This window comes from Coffea arabica, chromosome 3c, assembly GCF_036785885.1.
Source record: "Coffea arabica cultivar ET-39 chromosome 3c, Coffea Arabica ET-39 HiFi, whole genome shotgun sequence".
NCBI lineage: Eukaryota > Viridiplantae > Streptophyta > Magnoliopsida > Gentianales > Rubiaceae > Coffea > Coffea arabica.
Window position 1 is genome coordinate 41,547,605 of NC_092314.1, and position 20,205 is coordinate 41,567,809.

General features: G+C 36.4%; 2 protein-coding genes and 1 pseudogene across 2 annotated transcripts; all 3 read right to left on the reverse strand.

Annotated features, from left to right (window-relative positions):
* Positions 1-823: 823 nt before the first annotated feature.
* On the reverse strand, positions 824-3,149 carry LOC113735968 (UDP-glycosyltransferase 13-like). Its single transcript, XM_027262923.1, has 3 exons — positions 3,143-3,149; positions 2,589-2,986; positions 824-1,423 (listed from the first exon to the last, which is right to left on the reverse strand). The coding sequence occupies exons 1-3, from the start codon at positions 3,147-3,149 to the stop codon at positions 824-826; spliced, it is 1,005 nt and encodes a 334-aa protein (XP_027118724.1).
* A 5,841-nt stretch (positions 3,150-8,990) lies between these two features.
* Positions 8,991-15,017, reverse strand: LOC113697278 (uncharacterized). Its single transcript, XM_072083178.1, has 4 exons — positions 13,800-15,017; positions 13,618-13,700; positions 9,808-10,210; positions 8,991-9,041 (listed from the first exon to the last, which is right to left on the reverse strand). The coding sequence occupies exons 1-4, from the start codon at positions 15,015-15,017 to the stop codon at positions 8,991-8,993; spliced, it is 1,755 nt and encodes a 584-aa protein (XP_071939279.1).
* LOC140037993 (disease resistance protein At4g27190-like) lies at positions 14,313-18,589 on the reverse strand (annotated as a pseudogene).
* Positions 18,590-20,205: the final 1,616 nt, after the last annotated feature.

Sequence of the window (20,205 nt, forward strand, 5' to 3'; positions counted from 1 at the left end):
TAACCATACATTGTGACAAAAGAGTTTGTTTCAAATTTACTGGATCAAGGGTCACAGTCTTCATTATGAAAATAATTAGGTATTCCTGTTAGTAAATTGGAAAAATATTGTTGTGCTGTATATGCAAGTGCACAAATTTTAATTCTGTCAACTGTATAGAACATAAACTCATCATGGTAGCCAATAGAACTTGATTGTGTACTAAGTGATGCTTCTTGACACAAATTCATGGTACCAAAATACTGCATCTTCCTCTATATTCACCTTGTGTACATGTGATCAGGGTCCAAACTCAATATTTGTGCATTGACTGGCAGTGAAAGTAAAATTGAGCAGACCTTGACACCAATTTGTCTCTATGTATTGCCCTAATAGAAATGAATCTGACCAGCTGGTCGGAAAACACCAGTGAACAGCAATAAACAGAAGCAACCAATCTTCTCAGCTCATGCTTTTAAGTTTAAAACTGTAAAGTTGCATTAGTATGAAGATTATATAATCAAGTTCACACCAATCAAGGGTCATTTGTATCATCATTTTAATTTTTTTTCCTTCTATCAGGTCAATTCCACACTAAACAAGGATTATTTGTTGATATCATAAATTAATGTATTTAGAAAGAAAGGAAAAAAGTAGAGAAAGAGAAGAAGAGAAACATCATCTGGAGTAACTGACAACAAATCAAGGAGAAAAAATAGCACAAAAGTGGGAATTTTGCTTCTACCGCAGTAGATAACAGTAATTTTATTAGAGTTCTCAGCTAAATTTTGCTATCAGTGATCTGGATTCTGCCCATTTCAAGTTTCATTCTTCTGGCTTCAGCTCAAAGATTTTCTATGATTTCCAGAAGCACTTTCTTAGAACTCCCACCAACTTCGTAGGCCTTCCTAGTTTCTTCCTTCACCTTCTTTGCCTTTATCCTCAATGTTTTATCCTGCATCAACTGGACAATTTGATCCCCAATCTCCTCTCCCTTCACTAGGTGCTCCCCCAGCCAACCACAGTGCCTCATCCATACTCCAAGGCCTGCCTTCTCTGTCACTTCTGCGTTCAACTTTTGGTCTCCATTTAGAGGCCAAGCCAGTATAGGCACCCCAAATCGAGCTGCTTCAGTTACAGAATTCCACCCACAATGGCTTACAAATCCTCCGATTGCTGGATGCGCTAAAACTTGCTCTTGCTCCACCCATCCTTTACAAACTAGCCCCTTCTTCTTTGTTCTTTCAAGAAATGAACTGCCAAGCAAATCTTGCAGATCTTCCCTCTCGTCTTTGTCAACTTTGGTAGTCTTTATTACCCAAAGAAATCTGCCTCCACTTCTCTCCAGTCCATTTCCTAGTTCTCTTATTTGTTCCTTTGACAATGCTGTTCTGCTTCCAAAGCTAACATAGACTACAGACTCATTTGGTTGTCCATCTAGCCACTGCAGATAAGAGCCAGCTTTCACGACAGCCTTACAAGGCTCGTATGGTCCTATGGGGAGAAAAGGCGGTAAATGAGCCAGTACCCTGCCAGTATTTACCTGTGTTTTTAAACTCGGACCGGATCGGCCGGTCCGACCGGTTGAACCGGGAACCGGCCAAGTGTCCGGTCCGAGCTATCTTTAAAACTCGGATTGGTCAAGACTCGGTCAAATTCGGTTTTGACCGGGTTTGACCGAAAACCTGAAGAACCCGTGCGAACCGGGTTTTCTTATTCTCCATTTTTAAATTCTTTTTTACCCTTCCTGACCTCTTAACTCCAAATCCTTGTGAGCTCTCCCTCCTCTGCAAATCCATTTTCACTCTTTGACTTCAATTCAAGCATGAAAAATCAATGTTTTACCTCTTTTTTAAAATAAGATATAATCTTAGATCTTGTATTCAAAAGAAAAAAAAGACCCCAAAAATGCAAAAAAGAGCATGGAGAAGACAACATTTTGCAGAAATCAGATAAAAGCATGATATTTCATGGGTTTGAGAACAAATAACTAATAAAATAAGAATGAAAATGAAATAAAAAAAAGAAGAAGAAGAAGAAAGGAGTTGCAGAATGGCGTGGAAGATAAAGAAAGGAGTTGCAGGAAGATGAAATGACCAATGGAATGCATCAACCGTCAGGAGTAGAGGAAGAAATGAGAGGTGTGGCGTGGGGTCAAACTTCAAAGCACTTTCATCTGATATAGGATCAAAATATTTTCAATATTATGTTTTGACCCTTAAGTTGTTAAAAATTATTAATATACCTCAAATATTTCATACTTTATAAATATTGTCCTAAAGTTTGGTGTTATTTTTTAATCAAGTCTATAATTTTAATTCTAAACTTGTTAATATTCATTAAATAATATAAATTGCTCCTTGATTATTCTAATTTTTTTGTATTTTATTGTTAAATACATTTGAAACATTAAATATATATGAATATACCTTTGTTAATATTAACATGATCTTAGGTATTTTAAATATAATATTTTAATTTCTAAATGATTTTTATTTATGACGTCATCCGATTTAACCCCGGTCGAACCCGGTCGAACCCATTGACCTCTGACCCCTGACCCTGACCGAGTCGATACCCGGCCCGAGTCTGAAAACATAGGTATTTACTGCAGCAATTGATTTAGACTCAAACCAATCAAAGCTATTAAGTAGAATACCCTTGGCTTTCGAGAGAAATTGAGCATTTAAACGGATGTGAGCTGTGAAAATATGATCTGGAGTAATGAAGGGAGGAGTAAGGTTTGAAATTGGCACCGAAGCTAAACCCGGAAGCTGAATGCTAGAGTCTTCCAAACTTTTGCTTTCGAGTATCAAGTCAGGAAGACAAGCCATAAGCGAAAAAAATCTAGCTGAAGTGGTGGATACAATGTAAAAGGGGATAGATAATTCATCAGCTAGACGATTGATATCGGCTGCAACAGCAAAGTCAGCGAAGATGGCTGATAGAGGCGGAGTACATAAGGAAGCCAAGAGAGGATGCAGGAGATGAACTGAGCTACTAATACCTAGAAATCGAGCAAGGAAAGGATCAGGTTTTTCAGCGTCTGCAAATTTGGATGGACTGCTGGGAATTGGGAGATGAAAATCAAGCCATGGCTACTACACTATCATATGATACATACAATGAATTTATTATTTGAAAGTCATGATACATTACATACAGCACATTTATTATTTAAAGGCCATGATACTATACACACAATATATTTATTATTTGAAAATCAATGACAAAGTGGGCACACAATACTTATATAAGTTCCACACTTATAGTATTAACCATGTTAAGATCTCCATTCATATCTGATAGCCCAATCCACCAGTTCAGTCAAGACTGTGGTAACTAGACCACATTATTCGATCAACTTGATGGTTCCCACCGTTGAAGCCGCAATTGCTGACCAAAGAATTGTGGTTCGTCCCACATCGGAGGAAAGCTAAGGATGCTTTCCATTTTGCGCCTATAAATATAGGCCTCATATGTTGAAGTTAATTGCACCACTCAAGAGAGTTATATGGGCTATTAGTTTCTTGAGTCATCTAACCCATTCAGTTAAATATTTTAGGCTCTCTTGTTTTGAGTTTAGGAATATTTTCTAAACTCTTTTGTAAGTGCCTATTGGCCTAGGAACCACTTTCCTACGGCTTTTGTATTTCTTCTTCATAGTAGAAATATTGCTCCTCCCTCGCCCGTGGACGTAGGTCAATTTGACCGAACCACGTAAATCTTTTGTGTCTTTTATTTGCTTTGTTATCCGTCTTTATATGGTCGGTTTTACCGCCTAATTATTATATGGCCGGTATCTACCGCCTATCTATTATATGGTCGGTTATACCGCCTAATTTGTGCTAACTTGAGTTTGTCTATTTCCTGCCCCGGTCCTAACAAACTGGTATCAGAGCTGGTTGTTATATTTTGCAAGACAGGTTCATCTGGTGGGGTCCGTTCATCTGGTGGGGCCCGTCCATCCTGTGGGGCCCACTCATCCTGTGGGGCCCGTTTATCCGTGGGGCCCGCTCACCTTGTGGGGTCTGTTCATCCCCGTGGGGACCGCTTATCTCGTGTGGTCCGCTCACCCTGTGGGGCCCGTTCACGAGACTTGCATATTTGTTTGGCCAGTTTTTTGAGACAAACTTCAGGTTACAGATTTTGTGGCAACAATGACGATAACAAAGACGGTTGTCGAGAAATTCGACAGGAATGTCAATTTCGGCATGTGGCAGCTCAAGATGGAGGCCATTCTTGTTCAAGACGGAGTTGACTTGGCAATTCAAGGAATTGAGAAAAAGCCAGAAGATGTGACAGATGCAAATTTTGCTGAGATGGATAAGAAGGCAAGATCCAGCATAATCCTAAATCTCTCCGATGAGGTATTGCGTGAGGTAGCAACGGAGACTTCGGCCAAGGCTATGTGGGATAAATTGAAAGCCTTGTATATGAAGAAGACAGTCGAGAATCGGCTATATTTGAAGCAGAGTTTGTACATGCTTCGGATGTCTGAAGGTACATCTATACTCTCCCATCTTGATAAATTTGATTCCATTATTATGGATTTGGAGAATATAGATTCGAAAATTGATGATGAAGATCAAGCCCTATTACTTTTGTGTTCCCTTCCCCAATCCTTTAAGCATTTCCGTGATACTATGATATATGGATAGGAAACAATTTCGTATCGGGAAATTAAATCTGCATTAAAATCTAAAGAGCAGATAGATAGGGATATTACTGGGGAAACTAGTGGGAGTCAAGCTGATGGCTTGTTTGTTCGGGGTAGATCTGAAAGGAGAAACACAGAAAATAGAAGTAGATCCAAGTCCAGACATAAAAATGTGGTGTGCAACTATTGTAAAAAGAAGGGCCATATTATCTCTGATTGCTTTAAATTGAAAAATAAAGAAAAGCAAAAGGGGAAATTTGTTGAGAGAAATACTGAATCCGCTGAAGCTAGTATAGCAGCTGATGAGAATGATGGAACCATTTTCTGTGCAACAGAAAATAATTTTAGGTCTAACAATGAGTGGATTTTAGATTCGGGTTGTTCATATCATATGTGTCCCAATAAGGACTGGTTTTCAACATATGAATCAACTGAAGGTGGAGTTGTCTTAATGGGCAACAACGCTGTTTGTAAAGTTGTTGGCAAAGGCACAATCCGGATTAAAATGTACGATGGTATTGTGAGGACGCTCACAGATGTTAGACATGTTCCAGATTTGAAGAAAAATCTCATCTCTTTGGGCACTCTTGAGTCTATCGGGTGCAGGTATTCAGGTGGAGATGGAGTTCTCAAAATCACTCGAGGAGCTCTTGTTGTTATGAAGGCACACAGATCTGGTACTTTGTATATTTTGCAGGGATCTACTGTGACAGGTGCTGCTGCTGTTTCAACATCATCTTTGACAGATACATATCGGGTGCAGGTATTCAGGTGGAGATGGAGTTCTCAAAATCACTCGAGGAGCTCTTGTTGTTATGAAGGCACACAGATCTGGTACTTTGTATATTTTGCAGGGATCTACTGTGACAGGTGCTGCTGCTGTTTCAACATCATCTTTGACAGATACAGACATCACCAAATTATGGCATATGCGTTTGGGGCATATGAGCGAAAAAGGCTTGGGCATACTGAGCAAAAGAGGACTTCTGTGTGGACAAAGTACCGGTCCATTGGAATTCTGTGAACATTGTATTTTTGGGAAGCAGAAAAGAGTCAGCTTCAGTTCACCAGCAATTCACAAGACAAAAGGTACTCTTGATTATATTCATTCAGATCTATGGGGTCCTTCTCGTGCTCCTTCTAAAGGTGGTGCCAGGTACATGTTGACTTTCATTGATGATTATTCAAGAAAAGTTTGGGTCTATTTTCTTAAGCATAAAAATGATGTTTTCTTAACTTTCAAGCAATGGAAAGTTTTGATTGAGAAACAAGCAGGAAAACATGTTAAGCGGTTGAGAACAGATAATGGTATGGAATTTTGTGGAGGTGAATTTAATGAATTTTGAAAAAATGAAGGAATTGTTCGGCATCACACCGTCAGGATGACGCCTCAACAAAATGGTGTGGCTGAACGTATGAACAGAACGCTTTTGGAGAGAGCAAGATGTATGATCTCCAATGCAGGGTTGACAAACGACTTTTGGGCAGAGGCAATCAATATGGCCTGTTATGTTGTCAACCGTTCTCCTTCTGCATCTCTTGATTTCAAAACTCCTGAGAAAATTTGGTCAGGTACTCCTGCTGATTACTCCAATTTAAAAGTTTTTGGGTGTCCAGCATACATGCACGTGAATGATGGAAAATTGGAGTCTAGGGCTAAAAAGTGCATTTTTCTTGGGTATGCTTCTGGGGTGAAAGGATACAGATTATGGTGTCCTGATCCCAAATCTCCAAAATTTGTAATCAGTAGAGATGTTACTTTTGATGAATTGTCTATGTTATCTTCCAAGAAGGAGTCTTCTAGTCCTTGTACTACTGATAGTACACAAAAGCAGGTGGAGCTTGATATTGGCAGTTCTGGTCCTTCTCAGACCAAATCTTCTATTCATCAAATGCCAGTAGATACACCTGAATCTACTATTGAAGATAGTTCAGAAGAAGAGGAGTATTCCATAGCCAGAGATAGACAAAGGAGAGACATTCGACCACCACAAAGATATGCAAATTTAGTTGCATATGCTTTGTCTATTGCAGAAGAAACTGATGCAGTTGGTGAGCCTTCCACCTATTCAGAAGCAGTTTCTTGTGATGATTCTGCAAAGTGGTTGATTGCGATGAATGAAGAAATTGAATCTCTTCATCAGAATGAAACTTGGGTTCTTGTAAAGCCGCCGTCAGCTAAGAAAATTGTTGGTTGCAAGTGGGTCTTCAAGAAAAAGGAAGGTATTCCAGGGGTTGAAGATGCAAGATATAAAGTACGATTGGTTGCAAAGGGCTATAGTCAGGTACAAGGTGTTGATTTTAATGATATATTCTCACCTGTTGTTAAACATAGTTCTATTCGTGTTTTGCTTGCTTTAGTTGCCATGTATGATTTGGAGTTAGAGCAGCTTGATGTTAAGACAGTTTTCTTGCATGGCGAACTTGAAGAACAAATTTATATGAGACAACCCCAGGGTTTTGAAATTGAAGGTAAGGAAGACCATGTTTGCTTATTGAAGAAATCCTTATATGGATTGAAGCAGTCTCCAAGACAATGGTATAAGAGGTTTGATTCCTTTATGTTGGATCATGGTTATTTGAGGAGCATGTATGATAGTTGTGTTTACTTCCGGAAGTTAAATGATGGTTCTTTCATTTACTTATTGTTATATGTTGATGACATGCTCATTGCTGCCAAGAATTTGTCAGAAATTCACACCTTGAAACTGCAGTTAAATAGTGAATTTGAAATGAAAGATTTGGGAGCAGCTAAGAAAATTCTTGGCATGGATATCAATCGAGATCGAGGAGTAAGGAAGTTATTTTTGACCCAGAAAAATTACCTTGAAAAGGTCTTGGAGCGTTTTGGCATGAAAGATGCTAAACCAGTATCTACTCCTCTTGCTAGCCATTTTCGGCTATCTGCTGCTCAATCACCAAAATCAGATGAAGAGGAAGATTATATGGCACGGGTTCCTTATTCCAGTGCAGTCGGCAGTATTATGTATGCAATGGTTTGTACTCGTCCAGATATTGCACAAGCAGTCAGTGTTGTTAGCAGATATATGTCTTGCCCTGGTAAAACACATTGGCAGGCTGTGAAGTGGATTCTCAGATACTTGCGAGGTACTTCAAATGCATGTTTGGAGTTTGGAAGAAATAATAATACTTTGGTTGGTTTTGTAGACTCAGACTACGCTGGAGATCTTGACAGGAGAAGATCACTTTCAGGCTATGTATTTTGCATTGGCGGTTGTGCTGTTAGTTGGAAAGCTACTCTACAACCTGTCGTAGCTTTGTCTACTACAGAAGCAGAATATATGGCTGTGATCGAGGCAATCAAAGAAGCCTTGTGATTAAAAAGTTTATTTAGCGAGCTAAGTCTATATCAAGGTGTTACTGATATTCACTGTGATAGTCAAAGTGCCATACACTTGACTAAAGATCAGATGTATCATGAGAGGACGAAACACATTGATGTGAAATATCACTTCATTCGGGATATCATTGCTGAAGGAAAGGTCCTTGTTCAGAAAATCAATACCAAGGACAATCCAGCCGATATGTTTACGAAACCTCTTCCAGTTTACAAGTTCAAACAGTGTTTGGACTTGATTGGTGTTCGTTTGTGATTTAAACCCATTGGGGCTTATATGAAGAAGGTGGAGCAAGTTTATAATCTCTCGATGTTGGGGACTCACCAAGGTGGAGATTTGTTGAAGCCGCAATTGCTGACCAAAGAATTGTGGTTCGTCCCACATCGGAGGAAAGCTAAGGATGCTTTCTATTTTGCGCCTATAAATATAGGCCTCATATGTTGAAGTTAATTGCACCACTCAAGAGAGTTATATGGGCTATTAGCTTCTTGAGTCATCTAGCCCATTCAGTTAAATATTTTAGGCTCTCTTGTTTTGAATTTAGGAATATTTTCTAAACTCTTTTGTAAGTGCCTATTGGCCTAGGAACCACTTTCCTACGGCTTTTGTATTCTTCTTCATAGTAGAAATATTGCTCCTCCCTCGCCCGTGGACGTAGGTCAATTTGACCGAACCACGTAAATCTTTTGTGTCTTTTATTTGCTTTGTTATCCGTCTTTATATGGTCGATTTTACCGCCTAATTATTATATGGCCGGTATCTACCGCCTATCTATTATATGGTCGGTTATACCGTCTAATTTGTGCTAACTTGAGTTTGTCTATTTCCTGGCCCGGTCCTAACACCCACAATATTCTGTGAAAGAAAATAAAGGCATGAATATTACAACTCTATCACAATATCCAAAACAAATATACATGGTATAATAAATTGGAATTCCCACATCAATTTGATATCAGACTTTTGTAGCTGTAGTTTATTTTCCTTAATTCCTACATGGAATATTCAATTTTATATCTTTGAAGAGATTGGAGCTTTGAAAGCTGAAATATAAAGGCAGCAATTTTTCAAAGTGGAAATTTTTTTTATTGGAAATTATTTTCAAAAAATGAAAGGAAGAATATTTCATAAAAATGCGTACACTGCAAGAAATATAAGCAAAACCAAAACAAATATAGGATTTAACATATTAGTTTTACTCTGAAATGGTAATATTTAGATGAAAAAAAGTTGATAAGAAAACCAACAATGCAAACTCAATATAGAAGTATAGTTCATAGATAGTAAGAATCAATAAATAATGCTACATGAGAATAGAATCTGATTGATCAATAGAAGATCAAAAGTTCCATTCACCTCAAAAAAAAAATGAAAAAAAAAACGTAAAGACAAAATTAGAAGAAAGGGAACACATAAAGTTTGTAAGCATATAGAAAGGTATTTACCTCAACATCCAAATGGAAAATTCCATGAGAGTTCATATAATTTTGTAATCAATGATATTCCACAATCATGTAAGACCATTCATTGATTCATTCATATAGATCAAAAGCATGCATACTGCGGCTTGTAATTATAAAGAAAGGGAAACGATAAAGTTTGTAAGCATATAGAAAGGTACGTACCTTAATATGCAAATAATCATGTCATTTTCAAATTAATAAAGGACAAATCTCTCGATCCTATAAAATATAATATGCTCAACAATAATTATTTAAAATATACATTCTAAACTCTTAGGGAAATAAATCTAGTGAAGTGAGACAAAATTAAAAGGGTTGGTTGAAAATAGAGCGAGGAAATTAGTACCTTTAAATCTACGGGAGCTTCAAAATTCTCTATGTAAATCGGCCCTATTTGGACTTTCTTAAGCCATGGTGCATCCAACTTTCCGGAACAAAACTTCTTCAATTTTGGGCAACTCACTAAGATCAATGTCGTGAGTAGGGAAAATTTAAACTCATAATCCTCCTGATGACTACCACTAAATCTTCGAAGATTCTTAAGGCGTTCCAACTGCAAAGAGCTTAATCTAGGAAACACAAACTCCTTGCTGGTTTTTCCCAGTGCAATTTCTCTACGTTTTCCAATGTCATGATGCTGAGCATTATCTTCTTGGCTGACCTCTTCATCTTCCTCACCTATAACTTCACACATTTCCGAGCACCCACGAACTTTCAGTTCCTCAAGACTTATGAGCATGGTGGCCACACTAGGAGGATGAAACAAATAGTTTAAAGGGCAGTTGTTCACATCTAGACTTCTCAACTTTTGGAATACTCGAACCCCTTCAGGAAAATTCCTCCAAATATGGGTTAATCTTGACAGTCACGCAAGTCTAGTGACTCTAGTTTGGGAGAATTTCGAGTCCCTTTTTTGACAGCATATTACGAACTTTTAAACCCTCAAAGTTGACAAGGGATTCCATCTCACTACAATGCCGCGTGCGAAGTGCTTGCAAGTTTTGTAATAATGTAACCGTATCAGTTTTGGCAATGCATCGGATAGATTTACATCGCCCGAGATTCACGGATTTTAAGTGTAGACACCAAATTTTTGATTTTTTTTAACTTTATTTGTTTGATTAATTCAGTCTTAACTTTATTTGTTTCAATTCTAGGGTTTTTATTTTATTTTGTTTTATTTTATTTTTTATTTTTTATTTTGTTCTAGTTTATTTTATTTTGGTTTTCATACTAAATTTCAGAAAAGAAAAAAAAGAAAAGGGAAAAACTTTTCAAGATATGCAAACTCAAAATCACTAAATTCCTTGCAGTAGAAAAATGCACTCTAGAAGGAAGAAGAAAGCTTCGATTCTGAGTTGCATGATCTCTTCGGAATTTCGTTTTGGTCCTTCGACTTTTACATAATTTCATTTTGGCCCGAATACTTCTGCAATTGAACCATTTCCGCCCCCATTGAGATCTAATTCTCTTTCTCCGTATTTCAAATCCAGTTTTTTTTGAGCAAATAATTTCTGAAATTTAGAGTGCAATCAGTCTTTTAATAAATTTTAGTAGATTTTTATTGTTGGGTTTAATAAGAATAGTTGGAGGATTAGATTAAGTTTTGTTGTTGGTTTATGACTTTGGGTTTTTGGTTTGGGCCAAGGGGTAGAAGCCCATCGGTTTTATTGGTTAATCTTTGGGGCCAAAATAGTAGACTGGCCTACTTCTTTTACCTTGGATTTTCGGTTGGGTTTGGGAGGCCTTAGCCCATGAAAATAAATTCCATGGCGCAATGGCCTGTCTGACTAAGAATCTGGTGACCAAATTTGCAAATCAGTCCCTGGATTTCTCCTTAACTATACTGTGGCCCTAGGCACTTTTCACTTCTTTTAATTGGGTCCTTAATTTTATTGTAAATAGGCCCCTAAACTTTGTTTTTCTTTAATTGTGACCCCAAAGCTTGTTAATTTTTGCAATCAAGTCCTTTCTTCTTTTGGCTTCTTAAATGTGGGCTGTCTACATGATTTAATTGATTCAATTTCATGTTACTTTTATCTTTTGTGATTATTTCTTGATTAAAGTGATGCCTTGACCCTTTTATTGTTTTGAAGCTAATATTTCTCCTTCATTTGATTCCCAATTCAAGGGAGGTATAACTTCTTTTATCTTTCTTGTCTCCCCTATGTGATCCAATGTGATAAGTGAGAATTGCATGTCTACTTTGTTTTCCTTGCTTTTTCTTAATCTCTTTCATTTATTTCATTTACTTTTGCTTTTAATTAAGTTATTCTTTTATGGGGTATGTGTACACCTCTTGGCTTGTAATAGATAGGGCTTGGAGAGCACTTGATGAAGACCTATTAAAGACGTGTGCCTAACTAGCAAATGTAATAGGTTTATTAGCTTGATTGCTTGCTTTTGTTGCTATGTGTTAATTTGCTTTATTAGGCTCTTGCATTTAGTCGAGCATGCTAAGTGTTATGTGCTATGTGTTTATGAGTGTTTGACATGTCTACTTGCTTTCTATAGTCGTAGATGAATGTGATGGATGAATGTACGTCACCACACTAGTCCAATGCTAGTTGTGGCTCATTATTCCGTTAGGAATTCATAAAAAGGGCTAGTCCAACGCTAGACCCAATAGGCCACCCCCTTTTCATTAGTGCATATTTGCCTGTTCACTACATGTCATGCATTTTTCTTAGTTTTATCATTTGGCATGCTCCTCAAACCCCTTTTCCCCTCATTTTAGGCTTTTGCATCTCATGCTAGTTATAGCGTACATTTGTTTGAAGAGTCCCCTTTTGATAAAGGAAACGAGCGAGTGTGGCTCTAAAATAACCTTAGCACGCTAGTTCTCCTTTCTAATCAAAAGGAAAATTGAAGTCACAAAGTTAGGACTCCCGTTCCCGTCTTGATGCATTCCTATAGGATTCATGCATTTTATTCATTCACTATCACATACACTTCTACTTTATATTCTATCCCTTTTTCCATATTCTCACTTCACACGATTTTAATTTTGCACGTTTTCACTCAACTATTTATACTTTATAAATATCACTCGCACACATGCACTTTATGTGTAATACATTGACACATTACCATTTTTTTTACTCACCTTACCTTGTAAATCCATTTTACCCACTTCCACTTATGCCCTATTGTTTTATCACTTTTTTTCACTTCACACAAATTTACATTTTTACATGGCATGCATTCCTTTCACTCATTTTTATGTCATTTATTACGTGTGACCTCTCCAAAGGATCATTATTGGGCTTCACAATTAATGTGATTGGCACCACTCAACCTTTGAAGAGAAATTTCCCCATCTACCCCTAGGTCTAGGGTTTGCATTCATGTAGTACATCCAAATGTAATAAATTCTTTGGTTAAAACAAGAAAATCTTTGATTAAATCACGCAACTAGCCTTGGCTAGGTCGAAGGGGTGCCTTGGATTTTTATCCTTGCCTTCCCCTTCGACAAATGTGACTCCCGAACCTTTTTCGTTGGTTTACGTGGACTAGGAGTTGTTTAAAAGGGGTTTCTTACTACTTTTTCCTATTTTTCTTTAAAAATTCATTTTTAGGTGACTTGGTACACCTTAACTCATTACCAAGTGGCGACTCCAATTTTTTATTTCAAAAACCCTTTTTAAACTATAATTTTGGGTCAAATCGTCGCATTCTCAAACCTCCATTTAGACCTATTTTTCTTTTAAATCACAATTCATTTTTCAATCACAAATTAAATCAAAAAATACATTTTTAAACCATTTATTTATTTATCAAAAAATGGGGCGCGACATTAAGTTGTCAAGGGACCCACTAGGCATTTTCCCCCCTATTAGTTGTTCGGGGCCATCACTAGGATAAGTAATCTCTAGTACTGCTAGGCAGGGGAGTGAAAACTGAAAAATTAGGCAAACTTAGCCCCATAATGCAAAATGCAATATGCAATTACAGTAGTGTTCGGATCCATCTAGCTACTAGCAATCTATTTGTTACGCTTGATGACGTGACAGACACACCACTACGTCACTAGAGCACCAAAATTATTGTTGTCAATATTTTTATTACCCTATTTTTATTCATCATCATTGGACTTTTAATTACTAGTACTGCACCAAACAGCCTTTTTTTTTGGGCAAACTCATTGAAGACCTACAATATAACTGATGAAACATTAATTTTGAAAATATAATTAACATATTGAGAAAGAAAGTGCTTGAGTGTGTTTTTGGTGTTCACCTGAATTCAACTATATTAAGTATATCATATAATTACACAAATTAAGAGAGAGAGAGAGAGAGAGAGAGAGAGAGAGAGAGAGAGAGAGAGAAGACAGACCTGGTTAGACAAAGCAACAGCTTTATCATATTTAGAGTCAAAACCAATAAAGCTTGTCCTGCGTAAGGCAAACACTTTGAGTTGGGGTAGTTCAAGCACTTCCTCTGCTAGACTTTTCTCCCTCAGAGCAATTCTCTTCAAATTTTCACAATCAAATACATATATCTTTTGGAGTTTCACTAGACATTTTAGTGCCAATTGTGAGAAGAGAGTTGTAATATGATGACAACCGCTTACACTAATAGATTTGAGGTTGCAAAGCGACGGAGGTTCGACTGATCCCTTCCACAAGCACTCTAAAGCACTTATACAATAAAGTGTCACCTCTTGAAGTTGATTGAAGCACCCAGGTGGAAGAAATCCGTAACATATTTCTTTCAACTTCAAATATTCTAACTCCGTGGACACCAAATTTTCAAAAATATGTTTAGCAATGAGGTTGGCGATAAAATCAATAAGGCATTCACAGTGTCCATAATACAGATCAAGCTTTTTCAAATTGATGAACCCATTTTCATCCAAGTTAGGCATAAGATTCCTCAAGCGTGATGAGTAAGAAAGATTTAAAATGAGATTCTCAGTTCTCTCTACAATGCTAGTAACTTTAGGATCAAACACTTGTTTCAACCCTTCATCACCACCACCTTTCAAATAAAGATTGAAACTTTTTTGAAATTGATAGCTTCGATTCAAATTGATTGCTCCTCCGTGATTAGTTACTGTAATGTTAAATCTTGACAAACTCTGAGTATCAAATTCTTGCAAAGATAGAAGTAAGAGGTTAAGGCCATATAAAACAATTTGGAGCCATGCAAGGTTAGAGATTGCTGAGATCTCTTTAAGGCATCCTATTTCCTCTTCTTTATCTCTCCCTAGCTGCAAATGATCACGAGATCCCAAATACAATTCTTCTAGTTTCTTCAAGCTTGACAAGATACCATTAGGCAAGGGATGGAGGCTACTTTTAACACTCAAATCCAACAACTTTAAATTACTCAATTGAGCGATTTCTGTTGGAGATTGATCATCTGCAAGTGTGGATTGAAAGAGGCTCAAAGTTTCCAATTGCGTCATGTGTCCAAGCATTGACGACAATCCAGTGCCCAACCTACAAAAATCCAGGCACCGTATCCGAAGACTTCTTAGTATTTGGTTAGGCCATGATAGTGGAAATTCAATTTGCGAGTGGTTTAACTCCATGACCCTGAGAGCTTCCATTCCTACAAAAGAATCTTTTGGTAGGTTTAATTTCCCTGAATTGAATTCCAAACGCAACAGCCTAAGCCTTGGATATTCCTTGCAAAATGGAAGTAGATCATGATTGCAATCTTGTGATATTAGCAAAATTGCCGTGTAAGAATTCTTTTTTCCCACTCCAGAATTGCTCACTAAAAACTCATGCTCTACATTTGATGCAATTGACAAGCACACATCTCGCACAACATCGTGCAATTTTATAGAGTCTTCTTTTTCACCATCATTTAGCAACAAATAGGAGCTTTTTAACTCATCAACTAGCAAGTATTCTCTGTATCCTGGAACAATTGTAGCCCTTTTCCATACCTAACCAAGCATTCGATCGGAATACTATAATCCTCTGGAAATGAACTACAAAGCAAAAGTAGGTGCTTAGCTTCAGAAGTTCCCAAATGATTATAGCTCCACTCAATTCTTAAAAACACCAGATCTTGAACACCTCTTAGGTTTCCCATTCTATCCTTTCTTAGTTGCCGAAGGGCAAGATCCCAGGATTCTAGAGTATGATTGCTTTTTAATGCCGTGGCAACAACAACGATTGCAAGAGATAGACCTTTGCATTCCTCTACAACCTGCTTTGCAACACCACTCAAAGCAGAATCATCTGAAATTTCTGCAACCTCTTTAAAAAGATGCACGCTTCTTTTTCAGGCAAGACATTCACCTTAAAAAGTTCAGCTCCCATGTCCCGACAAACACCTGAGGATCGAGATGTCAGTATAACTTTGAAGCTCTTGCATTCACCTTTGATGGGAATTCCAAAACTCTTAAAATCAACTTCTTTCCAAATGTCATCCAATATAACAAGAATTCTCTTGTCACGACCAGTCAGTTTCATATACAATCTTTCAGCTCTGGCAAGATCAGATTGCTCAGTTTGCTCTGTTATCTTCAGCCCTAATTGCTCAGCAAGTTGATCTTGGTCATTTCTCATGTATGGACTTTGAGACACAGTTGCCATGGCGACTTCATCAAACAATTTTTCGAACTTAACCTGGTCAACAATTTGTTTGACTAGAGTAGTTGATAAGGGTTTATTTTACGCATTTTTAAGTGCATTTTATTAGTTAATTTTGGTTTGATTATTTAGTTTTATCACTAAAATAACTAGGTTTTGGTAAAAATCTACATTTTATGTTAAAGTGACTAACATTGCATTTTTATTGATTTTGATGGTAAAAAGTTCATTTTCATGCAGGATTAATGATCCAATCACCAAAGGATGTCAATTGAGGTGAAAAATGGATATTTGGTGATAAATGTAAGTGATAAAAAAGAAATGAAGTGAAGTGAAGAAATGCAAGTGAGAACAATTTTGACACATTTTCGTATTTCGACTATATCTGGAGCTACACATATCAGATTGAGGTGATCTTTATACCATTTTGAAGCTAAGAGAGAAATCTATATTTGGTATGAAAACATCGAAATCCGATTCTGCTGTTTTCTTTGTGACAAAGTCGAAATAGAGAAGCTGCACTCTATGGACAAGAATGAAAGAGGAGACTGACCAGTTGTTGGTATTTCAATCATATCTCAGTCTAAAAAGCTTCGATTTAGATAATTATTGAAGAATTGGACAGCTATTTCAAAGAACTACAATGTATATGTTTTGCATAAAAGCTAGTTCGGCCCCCATCATAGAGAAAATCGCAGTTGAAGTGAGGTCAATTTCACCGAGTTGAAAACGCGAGTCAACAAAAGGTGGCTTGAAGCCGCGTTTTCTCAAGTTGCGTTTTGTAGCCGAAATTTTGCAATTTACTCAGCCATTTCTCTTGTATTCATACTACTTTCCATCTACAAATTGCAAGGGAATTCAATGCACATGCTTCAGAAGACAAAAGGGCAGACAATATGGCTTATTGTCAAGTCAAAAACCTTTGTTATTGACTATCTTAACAAATTTCAGATTTGGAAATTAAGAGGTGGAATTTGACTTGAAAAAAAGAGCTTTTGAGCAGTTTTTATATAGAGACATTTGGTGAGGTCAGAGGGACATACGGGAGAAAGCTTGGAGAGTGCAGAAATGTAGTTCTTCCATTTTTCCTTAGTGTAGGATAGTTTAGCTAGTTAGTTCATCCTTCTTGTATATTAGCTAGATTAGGATGAAGATGGAGATAAAGAAGGAGGAGTTGAAGCTCAAGTGACATGGGCTATCTCTTCTCCAACTCTTTATCTTTTGTACTTGATTCCAAGTTTAGTTAATATGCAAGTTCTGGATTTTATGTTATTTATGTGTCTTTAAAGTTTATGCCTTGGGTTTGGTTGAACTTTCTATGATTGTTAGTGTTTATTATTTGGCTATTTGATTGCTATGATTTGAGCAAGTTATTTAGCATTTTAGCTCTTTAAATCATGATTAATCTGGTACCATTAATTGTGATTATCTAAGGTGTTGTTTCTGCAATGAAAATTGAGATTTAACACTGATTCAAGAAGTGCTAAACCTAGGGAGTACACTCACGAGAGTAGAGTTGCACCTATGTGATTTTAAGTGATTCATTTCATGTAATTTCATTGAAGAAATGAACTTGTAACTAATTTCATAACCATGAGAATAGGTATGGATTAGTTTTGAGTATAATTGATTCACTACGAAAGTAGAATTCATATGCATAAGGAAATTACACTATAACTAGCCTAGATAGTAGTATTCAATGATCCAAATATAGTACTTGCATGAGTAGTTAGGGATATCATAACCTAAGGAGTTTTCATTTGTTATTTTGCATAAGTTCAGTAGGTTTCATTTCTTATAATTCATTGATAGTCTAAATAATAGAAAAACTTTAGTAGTATCGGTAATTGTTCACTCTTTCTCGTGGGATCGACTCGATAGATACCCTAAACTACTAGTTGACATGTGTACTTGCAGTGAAATGGGTGTAAATTAGATTTTTTAACTTGTACGTATATAAAAAACTCGTCAGTAGTCTTGCCTACGCCGCCCATACCACAAATCGCCATTAGGCTAGTTTTCTCCTGCTTTACAGCTTCCATCACTTCCTTCTTTGTTGACATCCTAGAAACTAGGCCTTCTTCCACGGACGGAATTAATTCACCTAACAGCATTTTTCCCAATGAAGGAAGGTATCCAACTTTATCAAATTACCCCTCTCCTAAGAGTTTTTCAACAACACTCGTTCTTTTCACCGCACGTCGGCCTAGCAAATAGCATGACTTCAAATTCGGAAGCCTGACAATATTAAAGCAATTCACCTTAGCTGTCTCCATATCCACAAAAATAGTATGTGCATCTTTCTTTACATCCTCAACTCGTTCCAGTCCTTAACTCGTTCCAGCCAACCAATAACAGTTGGTTTAATTTCTTCAGCATTGTCTTTTGCTCGATCTACCGCTTGTTGCACCTCAGTTTCCTTTTGCTCAAGTTTTCTGACGTCATCGCTCAGAGTTTGAAAGCTACTTTTGTAGAAAATTAAGTACTGAAATTGGCGCAAAATTGGATTGACACACTTCCCTACAATTGTTCCCACGATTGAATTGACAATTTCTAGGATTGCCATTATTGCAAAATTCTGTTCAAATTTCTATTACTGTGTTATTTGAAAGATATAGAAAAAGGAATCTAATAAATTGCATGAAAAATATGACAAGGATACGTAAATAAGGTAATAAAAATTGTGTAAGAGTAGAAGTATAAAGAAGGAAAAAAAATGTTAGGCATGGAATTGAATTTAGTGAAATGTTTCTGGAAAAAAAAAAGTAAAGGATACAAATAACTTATAAATTGTTCTCACCAACAAATATTTTTTGCATAGATTGTTTTAGATTTTTGTAGAACTATTTTCGATAATACATGAGGTACAGTTTGGTGCAGAGTTATATTACATTTTCACCTATTTGACAAAAACTGTAAGTTTTCATATGTCCAACAATTGATGAAATGTTGTCAATACACAATCTTAGGGACAAAAATACCGCTTTGACTGTAAAGTATGTTAGTCTCTATAAAGTGTGTCAATGTATTTGAAAGAAAACTGTAAAGGGTAGTTTCACAGGTATAATGATGCTTATCCTCATTGCTTTAGCAGGATTATTAAACTTAAATAGCCGAAATGTCTCAAAAGCTTTTTATGTTTTCTCTACATGCTTAAATTTGAAATAACTTGCAATCATTTCAAGTCTGATGAGTAAATCATTATTAATTCATGATAATTTTGATGTTAATGAAAATTATGATTAACATGAAACAATTCAACAAATTTAGGAATCTAAAGATAAGAAAATCCTTGACTCGGCGTAGAGCAATGACTGAAAAACGTCATTACAAATCTAATTGACTTCGTTGTTTGAAGAAATCTCAAAAGAAGATTAGAAATGGAAATCTAATTGACTTTGTTGTTTGAAGAAAAAAATTAGCAGTGACGTCTTTTAATCAAATTAACACGTGTACATTGTAGAAACCACCAATCAATTCTAGCGGCATTTAGTAAAACAATGAATAAGTTCTTCATCATTGTATATCACAAATCTGTTATGTGTATCTAAATACATAATCTATAAGAAAGTTTGTTGGTCTAGATCAAAAGACTACTCAAGTAACTCTACTTTTATTTGTATTAGCGAGAAAAGCACACCCTATGGGTTGCAAATTTGAAAAAAATAATTTAGTTGTTTTTATTAAAACCAACAGAAGTTATTAGAATTTTTTGACAAATAAAAAAAGAAGTTATGATTTTTCATAGGCAAACAAACCAAAAAAATAGAATTTACTGGATGTGGAAGTTACTAAAACTTACTAAACTTAAAGTAGTTGTCTTTAGTAAATCTTTACTTTTGTAAGGGTAAAATTGAAGACCTAAAAGATGATATGAAATTTTAATACCAGATCCCCTCCTTATGCTTTATATATAGAAAAATTGAAGATAGCACAAATGTAAATCACACTAAGGTTAAGTAAAAGTGAGTATAGTTAAGTGCATCTATTAGATCAGAGGAAGGGAGTGTAAGCGAGAGATCTCAAATTCGAATCCTTCCACTTACACTAAACAAAAAAAGTAAATTGTTTTAAATTAGATAAAAATGTTTGTATATTAGATAAAAACCTATTCAAGGTCCTAATCATTTGAGCAAGTCAAACCAAATTCAACTGTCATGCAAGTATTTCGCGAATTCATCCATATCAATA

Coding starts and splice junctions, on each gene's coding strand:
- LOC113735968 (XM_027262923.1), bottom strand. Junction 1,424..2,588: donor AGTCTAAATCAATTGCTGCA/GTAAATACCTAT, acceptor TCTTATCTGCAG/TGGCTAGATGGACAACCAAA.
- LOC113697278 (XM_072083178.1), bottom strand. CDS start 15,017: ATGGAAGCTCTCAGGGTCATGGAGTTAAACCACTCGCAAATTGAATTT. Junction 13,701..13,799: donor CTGTTGCTTTGTCTAACCAG/GTCTGTCTTCTC, acceptor AGTTGAATTCAG/GTGAACACCAAAAACACACT. Junction 10,211..13,617: donor AATGTTTCATCAGTTATATT/GTAGGTCTTCAA, acceptor TCATCCTCCTAG/TGTGGCCACCATGCTCATAA.